The 11,215-nt window shown below is 40.1% G+C and overlaps 1 protein-coding gene across 2 annotated transcripts; it reads left to right on the top strand.

Moving 5' to 3' along the window:
- Nucleotides 1-4,227: 4,227 nt before the first annotated feature.
- RNF7 (ring finger protein 7) lies at nt 4,228-11,145 on the top strand. Of its 2 annotated transcripts, none has more exons than XM_075031773.1 (3): nt 4,228-4,447; nt 7,885-7,932; nt 9,420-11,145. In XM_075031773.1, the coding sequence occupies exons 1-3, from the start codon at nt 4,277-4,279 to the stop codon at nt 9,474-9,476; spliced, it is 276 nt and encodes a 91-aa protein (XP_074887874.1). In that variant the 5' UTR covers nt 4,228-4,276; the 3' UTR covers nt 9,477-11,145. The 2 variants fall into 2 exon arrangements, with proteins under 2 accessions (XP_074887874.1, XP_074887873.1); XM_075031772.1 differs by having other exon boundaries at nt 4,238-4,454.
- Nucleotides 11,146-11,215: the final 70 nt, after the last annotated feature.

Below are 11,215 nucleotides of genomic sequence, written 5' to 3'. Positions count from 1 at the left end.
TATAACTGGCTTTTTTTTACCTCTATTTTAGAGGCAGTTGACATTTTACATAGCAGAAATTAAATGTGCTTGAATTTTAGAATTTTTTAATTTTAGGAACAGATGTATTAAAAATTTAAACATCCATGCAAAAGGTATAAAAATGCAATGTATTATCAAGGGGAAATTAGGTATACATTTTCTTTTCAAGTTTTACAAAAAGCAGTTTTAATTTTAAACTCTTCTGGATTACGCCTAGTCCCAGTTATTAAGATTAAGAAGTGCCATGATGGTTTAAAAAGAGAAAAAAGAATATGATGAGTTACAAAGAACTGAATTATCAAAGTTAATGACAAATCTATGACTTAGAAAGTAGTTACTTCAAATTTGTATCCTTGATCTTTTCAAATTTTCTGTGATAGCTGTTGGGAACCTATTGAGAGAGGTCTATTGATAAGATACAACCACAGTAAAGAAAAACAGAAGCAATTTTGCATCTAAATATTTTCATTGTAGTTTAATTAAAACATTTCTTTCTGATTGGGAAATAGAGTAATCGTGGGGTTTTTTAGCATATATGTGTATCCATGTTATGATCACACACTGCCATATTAGCGCAATGATAGTAGTAGCTTGAGCATCACACCAGCTACGTACATTGGGTCCTCTGGCCAAACCAGAGACTTAGTGACATCAAGACAGCAGTTGTTCCTTCCATGGCTGACTTCTGCGAGTTTGGGAATTGGACAGTGTAGATTGAGAGAAGTGTGAATCGGCCGAGGTAAGAGCAGAAGATCTTATTCACATGTTGTTTAATAGTGTTTTCAAGGAAACAATAGGTCCTTCTGAATTGATAGTTGATTAATGTAGAAACAGAATATCTTTTAGGATCAATATAATTGAAGTGATTGAACTATTTTTATTTTGTACTTTATTACAAAAGGCCAGATTTTTGTGGCCAAGATGCACAACATGGAAGCCACTGCTGAAGTGTATGGTTTACTCTGTTAGTAGGCTTAGGAAAGGTATCAAGAGTTGGAATTCCAGGAGAATTTGGCCATCCTCTTCCCTTAGTGAAGGAAGTCCAGTCCATTCAGGTGAAGCTGTAATTCACAGCTGGAGAAACTTGCACTACAACTGCTCGTAATACTCCTATAAAGAGAACATGATTCATGAGGGATGTCCATTTGGCACCTGCTAGGTGTCCTTCTTAAACATTAAAAAAATGTTTTAAAAATACATAAATGCAATCAAATCTTGCACAAAGTCTTCCTTGGCTTTAAAAACGTGTGATCATGTATGAAAAGTTATTTCTATTAATGCTTTGTATTACTCTACAGAACTTGCAAAGCTGTATGGATGTACCGTGTACTCCTTTTCTACGCTAGCAATAATTCATTCTGAGATTGTACATGGTCCATAGAGCTACTTGGAGCTGCTTTCCTTCTCAACAGCTTGAACTTTGTTGTTGTCATCTGCTATACCAGGCAAGCAGAAAATAAGTTTATGTTTATAGCATCAAACCACTGTGAGTTTTAACATTGATTATATTCAGTGTAAGTGAAGGTAGGAACCATTTCAATTTAAAGTATTAAGAGTTCTACAAATAAAGATTCTCAAGTTTCTGAATGTGAAGAAAATCTGGGTTTAATTAGGGATCATGACATTCAAGTTATCCAAAGTAGCTTTTTCTCAAATGAATTTTAAAATTCACATTAATTTTGTACATATTACTTTATTGTTGTTACCATCTAAGAGCTGAATTACACAGAGATAAATGATAGTTATTTCTGTTACAAGGAAAACTACATTTCTGGATGGAATGGTATTTTGAATGGTAAAAGGGGACTAAGAAATGCAGTTTCTGTCTCTGCCCTTCCTTTCCTTTATGTTTTTGACTCTGTACTCCTTATACCATATTCTTCCACATCATTATTCCTGTGCCTTTATAATCATATGTAACCCTGCTGGGACAATCAGCAGCAAATGTTAGTGAAGTTAGCAAAACCAAGAAGTTAGTATTTTGAAACCTCAACTCGGCAGCATTTCTGATGAGCACAGATACTATTTTTTTAAAGTGGTAGAGAGTGAAAAACAATTTCTCAAGTTAGTAAGGAGTAATCCAGCCTAGTTTTTAAAGCTTGGCACCACAATCTGTTGTAGATCCAGAACTGGACCGGTACTAGTACAGAACAGTGAAGATAAGTACTCTGCGTGGTATGACTTTTCTAATAGTGGGTTAGGGAATAGAGAATCAACTGATTTTTCCACAGTACAAGTGGGAACTGACACATTTAAGATCTTCCCTCAACCACCAAAATAAGTGTGATTGGAGTCATTTGACTTTGCAAACTGATGCTCAGAGTTCAGCCCAACCACCAAAACCAATGTGCACATACTGAGATTTCTGCAGTGTGGTCAGAGACTTGATAAATTGCAATGAACTAATCAGAAATTAAGGGGTGGGGAGAGACTTTTGCCTTTAACTTTCTGCTTTGTGGATGAGCTAAGGTGAACCAGTGTGGTCCATGCACATCTCTAATGTTTTGTTGTTGATCCTTCCTGTTCAAGGTGTATGATGGGGTATGTTACTGGTTTAGGGTATACCTCCATAGAAATGTCCTAGACTACATACAAAAATAGGTGCTGCGTATGTATTTAAAGGTATACCTCCATAGAAATGACCTAGACTACATACAAAAATAGGTGCTGCGTATGTATTTAAAGCTGCCAAGAAGATGCTTTGTTGGGCACAGTTAGCCACTCTGAATGTAGTAGATCTATTTGGCAATGTGATATGAGAACTTCTGTGCAGATGAAGTACTGGCAAGTCTTGATAAAAGGAAAAGAAAGGTGGACTGTTTCTAACTTTAGCTCTTACAACTTCCATTAATTTGTTTGTCCTAGCTTTTAATAGAATGTTGTATCTTTCAAGTTTAATTTGTACATGAATATCAACATTATTTAACAAACATCTTAAAGTAGGCTTAAAGAGACAGGGCACTATTTTGGAAAAATCAATTTTGTATACTTTTATTTGGGTAAAGATTAGAAAAGAAATGCAAGTTTCTATTATCTTTTAAAATAATGATGTATATTCTTTAGCTTTGTTTCTATCCACACTTTGAAGCTCTACTTTTTAAGATGTATGTAGTTGTATATGTAAATATTTTATTTTTGAATGTAATCAGCCACTTTAAAATTTCCTTTTAGCTTTTTAGTTCCCTAGTGCTTCACAACTCTTACCTATTTTCTGGTGATTTTTTTTTTGTCCCCTCACAAATTCAGGATGACAAATTAGCAAGTGAATTCAGACTGTCCTACTCTGACATTACAGAGTAGCCATATTTAGTTGACAATTTCCATGAAGGATTACTGCTGTCTAACAGGACCTAGCTTTCAGTCACTAGAGACTGTAGACTTTGAGAACTTTTGAACGCAAGATAGCGACGGTGTTTCCACAAGAGGAGTTTTCATAGTGCATATATAATAAAATATAGGAACAATGAAAAACAGAAATAATACGGATATTGAATGTTGAGGAATGTTGCAGTTTCAAGTCAGTGTATGTCAATATAATGCTGTGGGCTGATGGGGCTGGGAGAGTATTCGGCGGTTTGGGGAACAGTTCAGGCTGGTGTGGTAAGACTACCCTGCCTGGTCAGACTGGATCATCCCCTGGTTGTAATCCTCAGGGCCCTGTTAAGAAAACCGTTCACGCATGTCACGAAAACGGGACCGTGTCCCTTCCCGAGGCGAGGGCAGAGGAGCAGGGGCTGGCTCCCCAGCCTGGCTCCCTCCTCTCTGCCCTGTGAACGAGTATCACTTTGCCGAACGATGAGGTACACAATATAGAACCGGAGGAGGCCGCGGCTGGGCGGCTATGGCCCTTTTCCTTGGTGCACCCTCCCCAGAGGTGTCCCGTGGGACTGTGGGTCCCACCCCGCAGCACACTGTCGAAAACGCGACCCGGGAGGGCTGATCGCCGCCTTTAACGGAATTTACTTCAGCTTCCTTGTGGCTGAGCGCGGCTGCCCGGCTCCAGCAGGCCACCGCGGCCCCCTGTCCCTCACCGTGCCCGCTGAGGCCTACTGCAGCGCCCGCGACTGCTGCCCGGGCCGGGCGCCACCGGCAGCGCGGCCTCCGCGCAGGACCAGGCCGGCGGGCGGGCCCGCCCCTCCCGCCTGGGCCGGGCCGGGCCGGGCTGGGGGAGCGGGCCGCGCCTGCTGCCGGCGCGGGGGGGGCGCTGCAGCCCCGCGCTGCCGCCCGCCAGGCGCCGCGTCCCCGCCCCTCCGCCATGGCCGATGTGGAGGACGGGGACGAGCCGGGCGCCCCCCACTCGCACCCGGGCTCTGCGGGCTCCAAGGCGGGCGCCCCCGACAAGATGTTCTCGCTGAAGAAGTGGAACGCGGTGGCCATGTGGAGCTGGGACGTGGAGTGCGACACCTGCGCCATTTGCCGGGTGCAGGTCATGGGTAAGCGCCGGCAGGCCGGCCCCGGCCGCCATGGCCGCCGCCCCCGCGGCGGCGCAGGGGGCGCCGGCGCTTCAGCGACGGGCCAGCCCGCGGGCCGGAGGGGTGCCCTGCCGCCGCGCCCTCTTCCCCTCGCTCGGCGGGCGGAGGAGTGAGACGCGGTTTCCGGCAGAAGGGGGGTGGGGGCTGCCCCCGCCGCGCCTCCTCTTCCTTCCCCGCGCCTTTTCCCGAAGAAGAGGAGGGTCCTGCGGCCCTCGGTGTCCCTGGGCCGGAGCGCTCGCGGCTGCCACTCGGGAGCGTGGGCCCGTGCGGTCATCTCAGGCTGCACGCAGCTGTCGGGGGAGCCGCCTCCCCCGGCCCCGCCGGGCCCCGCTCTCCTGGCCGGCCTGGGGCAGCCCTCCCTGCGCCGCCCCTCCTGCCGGGGGAGGCCGGAGCGCCCGCTCGGCTTCTGCCCGGCGCCTGTCAGCACGGGGAGCGGCGCTCGTCAAGCGGGCTGAGCTTGTGCCGGCGCCCGGAGGCGGGCTGCTGTTTTACCATCCCCGTCCTTTGCCAAGGCGCCTGCTTCGTGGAGTCTTTTGGCGGACCCGGCGAGCGCCGAGTTACAGCCGAGCTGGCCAAAGTCCTAGATGTGTGCTGCTGCCGTTGGGGGTTTTGGGGTTGTTTTAAGCAGCAGTTGTGGATGTAGATGTAAATTCAGTTTCCAAATCTGTTAATCCGGAGTCTCTGACGCTTCTACCCAAGCGTCCTAATCACCAGTGCAGTTTAACTCACATGAAGGTACCGAAGAATTTATTGAAAAGTAAGGTATCTTCTACCCAAGCCTCCTAATCACCAGTGCATTTTAACCCACGTGAAGGTACTGAAAAATCTATTGAAAAGTAAGGGATTAGTTTACCTGGTTTTGAAATCTGGAGAATCTCTTTGAAAGCAGCCTCATCGTTGACTAACATTACTGTTTTCTGACATCTTTTACAAATATGATGTTTATCTTGGATCTTTGAAAATTCTTTAAATTTTTCCTCTACTGTGTATCTGTATCTGATTTTTACTATTGTGCTGAGTCATCCTATGCATAACTGTCCTCTCAGTTGGGCTTAGTACAGTCTGGTAGGACAAATGACTCAACATTAGCTCCAGAGCACCTTGCTTTTTGTAGGTCCAGGAACCATGATACTTGCAAATACAGTCAGGTTTTGGCTTAACAGAAATGGGACAAAATATGCAATGCTGTCATTTCTCATATGTGTTTTTACTGAGAACGTTCTGTGGAACAGAAGAGGTAGAAAGCTGTACTAGAAGAAAAAAGATGCAGCCCAGACTGAAATGGTGGGATATTTACTTTTTGCATAAGCATGACAAAGATTGTCTGTTCTTATATGGTGAACAGAGACCACTCTGGAAATACAAAATTTGGCTTCATCTCCCACGTAAGCCATAATTTTAAGAATGTATTTACATGTTCTACCTAGCCTGTTACAGGGCACTATAAAAAAGTCTTAAACGAACAAAATTTTACCCAGAATTATAAAAGTTTAAAAAGAAAAAAAAGTTAATTTATAATTTTTCAGGAGTACACCAAGGGGGTATTTTTCATCTGAAACTGGCAGAAAAGTCTGGTAACCATTTTTTGAGAACAAACCACATTGTTAGAACGTGAAACTTGATCATTACTGACTTCAATTTAGAAATTTCATGTTGACCCTGCCAGACCCGGTCTGGCTCCTGTAGAGCCACTGCGTCTGCAGTAACCTTAGGTTGGAGGCAGTGCCAGACTTAAGTTGGCACTTGCTGAAAGTTAGTTTGTTTGATTTTTGCAAGGGAGGGAAGTGTTAGCTGGCTTAATTTTCTGCTGATTTAACTCCTTGAATCAACATGGTCTTCAAGAATCACAGAAGCACAGGGGAAAGAAACAAATATGCAGGTGTTAGGTGGGAAGTGCAGGATTGCAGTACTTACTTATATTTGCTTAACCTTTCAGACTGATACCCTTAGGGTTATGATGCAGGAGTGGGGACAGCTTACCTTGGTATGGTTGCAGTGATTTCTGTCCTCAGCATGCTCTGCTGCTTCTCTGTCTGCAACTGCAAATCTAGGGCTAGGATAGGAAAGCTGCTTTTATAGCGACTACTAGTCTGCCGCAGCTTATTGCCCTGCATATTGAAGTGACCCCAGATCAGTTTGCTTCAAGGTACCATGATACAAGTTGAAGCAGTTTGGCTGAGTCTTCCCTGCAGCTTGGCCCTTAATTTATTTTTCCACAGCATTTATAGGAACAGACAACAGGAAACTTTATTTGCTGCCTTACTTTTATCTCAGTGAGGAAAGGGTAACTGTTTCAGAGTTTCTGTCCTCTTTGTTCTTTATTACCTGAGAAAATGATGAATGTCTGGGCAGATGAATCTAAAATTGAAGTACTGGCCATATCTGGCAGAGAAAGGAAAAATACTCAAATCTAAATTCCTGTAGCACATTATGTTTCTGTCTTGTAGGAAAATATGGTCCAGCTAGTGACATGTAGGCCAGGTCCAACCTGCGGGACACTTTTGTTTAAACTATTACCTTTTCTTTGGAGGAGATGAAGATGTGTTTGCTCCCATAATAGTTGAACACTTTCTGTTGTGTGTGGTACGTGCACATATGTGTATGGCTGCCCATGCCAGGGCAAAGCAGAAACAAAGGCATTTTTCCACTGTATGTGTGTGGCACAGTACGAAGCCTGGAAGTTATCACTTTTGCATCTTACTGAATCCTGAACCTGCCATCTGGTCCTATAGCCACAGATTGGAGTGCATAAGTATGATAGATATTATTAATTAGATATTGTTCCATGTTTATCTATTAATTTATATTATGAATTTGACCAATATGTTTGCATGTGTATGTGACTCTTGTGAAAATTACATGCAGGTATTTGTTAAGGAAAACTACTATATAAAAAGTAGTAGGAGGTGGGGTTTGTGGTGAGAGATGTACAGCCTAAAAAAAAACCCCAAATTGTGAATGATTTCCTTAAAAGGAGATGCTGACATCTGAAAAACAAAGTCCTGCAATTAGGGTTTGGCTTTGTGCTTGCTCTGGCCTTAATATGCCTGAGTGCCTTGGCACAAATCTGCTGGTTGTTATATCTACAAAATGGAGAAGGCTTTTTTTCAGCAGAAGTTATGAAAATACCAAAGCAATGGAAAATAAACAAAACTTGTTGGGACAGTTTATAGTCCTTCTGATCTCCTTCAGATCTGTATTTTATTGTCATGTGCACTCTTTTAAAATTTAGGGGGGGCATTATTTAATGTTAAAGGGCTGAACTAGACATCAAAACTTGGGATTTTTACCTTTGTAAATTGGTTTTAGAGTTTATATTTTCCTCTGACAAACCTATTCTTAAGATGGAATCCTGAGAATCAAATTGAGTTTTGTTCTTGTTTACTTTTAGATGCCTGTCTTAGATGTCAAGCTGAAAACAAACAAGAAGATTGTGTTGGTATGTAGTGATTTCATTCGCTTGTTTTTCAATTGAAGCTTCTCTCAGTAGGGTGCATTTTAAAGTTTGAAGGGAATACTGATTTTATTAATGCTCAAAAGTAAACTGGTGTTTCGTTCTGTATTGTGTCATCTTTTTACATTAGTAATATTTTATGTTTTATTTTTAAGCAGTAATAAAAATAGTTTTCACTTCAGACATGCCATAGAACAAAACCGCTTCAAGTTTGCAGTCAACACATACGCAACTGAGAGGTTTAAGTTTCTCTCACCCTGAGCATAATTGAGGAGATGATAATGTACACTTTTGAAGTGGGTAGGAAAAGGCTACTTTTTTCTCTTCTGAGGTGCATGCCAGAAGACACAATGGTAATACCAATAAAAATCCTCTGTTCTGAAATAAGTGTGTGGCTGGATTAGAAAGCAGTATTTTTCCCAGTCTTAATTCAGACATAGTGGAGGCAATTGCTTGTTTGTTCACTTTTCATTTGAAAAAGTGGAATCACTTGAGTTTACTATAATGCTGTTTAAGCCTAAACATGCTTTCAGTTACATACCAATATATGCAAAAGCAAATCTTAACTTAATTCTGATATATTTAAATCAGAAATAGTAAAAATTGTCTCAAAGAGTTTGCTTTAAACCTTTAAGTTAACTTTTAAAGCAGTGGTGAACCTTTCCATGCCCTTGTTCTTTCTGTTTTGAAGTATATATTCTCAAACTTAGTCCACTGTTGTTTTTGATGATTGTTTTAATGAGAACAGGAATTTCATGTTCCAGATATCTTAATTGGCTTGCTAAGCATCCTATTTTAGATAGTCAGAAAAAAAAAAGCATAATTTACAACACTTCTTTGATTGGTACCCTTGTATTCCACTAAGGAAAATGTGAACTAATAAGGGGAAAAAACAAAGTAGCTAATACAATTCAGGAGTAGATGGACAATAGATAACCCTTTTTGTTGTGCTGAAACAGTTGTAGCCTGTGAATAACTTCTGGTCTAAGATCCCATTTCAAGGCTATGCTGTGTCAAATGTGCCTCCTTGATATCATACATTTTAAGTTTAAACACTGCATTTCGTATGAGAATTTGGTGATAAGCTCTTGCGTGATAGTCAGTCAGTAGTGCATTGGCTATATTTTGGTACTGGGGAAGGTAAAGAACTTGGATAGTTGTGCTGATTTCCTGGACAGAACTGATAAATGTGTTCATACATTCACAAGACAGTGTTACTTGATGCAAGAAGGTGAGAATGTATACATTTCTTTTTTTGTAGTTGGTAATAAGTAGAAGAATTGATGACAGAGAACTGACTATCATCAGAATGACCATAATAATCCAATCTCAGTGGATAAATCAGTGATGACCTGTTTTGTCTCTAAAGCTTGCAGTGGTTATAAACATCTAAGAATTATAGTTTGGACCTTGCTCCAGGTGTTGATTGGACAGCTGAGTGTGACTGGAACATGTTCTTTCTTCTCTTTCAGTGGTTTGGGGAGAATGCAATCATTCCTTCCACAATTGCTGCATGTCCTTGTGGGTGAAACAGAATAATCGCTGTCCCCTCTGCCAGCAGGACTGGGTAGTTCAGAGAATAGGCAAATAAAAACACTGGAAGGTTTTTTTGTTGTTGTTGAACTTGTTGAAATAGTGTATATCTTATGCCACATGCTCACACAAAAGAATGGAACATGTCAATCATGGCATGATTTATTTAGTTTATCTGCTACAAGGTCAGTGTGGTTTTGTTGTATGCTCTTTGCTGTATGAGGAGGCAGTGGTCAGTCTTACTCCAGATATTTCCACAACAAAAAAGAGAGACTACCTTAACAAATATATCTGTTACGATTTGAGTGTTAACTGTATCAGAGTATGGAAATGTGGTGGTGCAGATTATACCCGAAATATAGTTTATTTAATGTTTTTGCATAGATAAATGAATTAATTTGAAAGGGTGACCTTACCTTTAAGTCTGATGTGCTGCGTATTTACTGTCAGGATAAAGAAGTTGTTTTTTTAAGTAATATTGTATACAAAAACACTGTTGGTGAGTTTTTTTAGAAAGTATTCTGTTTTTTGATCTAAAATGAATAGTGTGTAAAGCATTTGCTATGTGCTTTTTCCATCACACTATACTAAACATTTCTAATGTAGATTTTCTTTATGACTTTAGAAAATTTTGGTTTGTTGTATCTCTAAGTGTGTTGCTGTGTTATGTTCTATACATGATTTCTACAACCATAGTATTAAAATTTAACCACGTTAATAATTATTCTATTTATATTTCTGTTAAAGATCATGGAGACATGTATTTTTAATCCAGAGACTTTGGTACAAAGACACATATTTGGTATCAGTTAACTAGGGGCATAAACAATCTCACTGGTTAGCTGACTGATATAGAAAGCAAACTAAACTGATAATTTAAATATCCTAAGGAAAGCAGGTACTAATCAAATCTAGAGAAAAATGTTAAATTGTGGTTTCATCAAAATTCAGTTAACAGAGATTTCTTTGTCATAATTTTATTGGTTACAGTGTTTTAGAAGTGGGAGAAAGCATTGTTTCATTTTTGTGAAAATCCTCAATATATCATCTTTTTTATATAAATTGTGATTATTTTTTTTCTTATATATATTTAAGTGCTTGCCTCTGACTTTGTCTTTTCCCTAAATATCCAAAGTAGTTACTGTTAATCTGAGCATATGCTGTGGAGGTTTTTTTAGTATATGCAATAGAGAGGTTGAATTACTGCTTAAGTCTGTAACAAATTCAGACTTAATAAAATGGTTAATAAACCTGGGCAAAATTGAAGTAATATTATATGCATATAATTGTTTACTTCAAAATTATGATCTTAATTGTTTAAGATAATGCATTTCTCAGCAGATGTATTTGTGTCTAGTTCTGTTTAAGTATTTTTAAAGAGGTTTATCTTCACTGTATAAAGTAGTTCCAATAGCAATCTTTGTGTCATCAAGCATACATGCAGTTTACTGTGTTTTTGTTTAATACTTGTAATCTTGTTTTTAAAATGTTTTAAATTTTTTAAATACAGCTTTTGTCTCATTGCATACTGAGATCAAAAAAATCCTCTGTGTCACTGTTGCAGTGTATCACATCAGTTGTTATTATCCCAGATGATGTCTGTCTTAAAATTGAAAACAAATATAAAATAGGTTAACAGTAGTAATGAAGTGCCTATAGCATTTACGTTGTTGTGGAGTATTTCTGTTTGTGTAAAAGGATTCTTCCTAAAATGATTGCAAAAGAAAATCTGGTT

Source organism: Buteo buteo, chromosome 7 (genome assembly GCF_964188355.1).
Source record: "Buteo buteo chromosome 7, bButBut1.hap1.1, whole genome shotgun sequence".
Lineage (NCBI taxonomy): Eukaryota > Metazoa > Chordata > Aves > Accipitriformes > Accipitridae > Buteo > Buteo buteo.
This window is presented reverse-complemented; position numbering and strand designations above follow the sequence as displayed.

What these genes read in the sequence shown, in the direction of transcription:
- RNF7 (XM_075031772.1), top strand. Translation starts at nt 4,277, where the DNA reads ATGGCCGATGTGGAGGACGGGGACGAGCCGGGCGCCCCCCACTCGCAC. An exon ending in TTGCCGGGTGCAGGTCATGG is followed by an intron (nt 4,455 to 7,884) that starts GTAAGCGCCGGC and finishes GTTTACTTTTAG; the next exon opens with ATGCCTGTCTTAGATGTCAA. An exon ending in CAAACAAGAAGATTGTGTTG is followed by an intron (nt 7,933 to 9,419) that starts GTATGTAGTGAT and finishes CTTCTCTTTCAG; the next exon opens with TGGTTTGGGGAGAATGCAAT.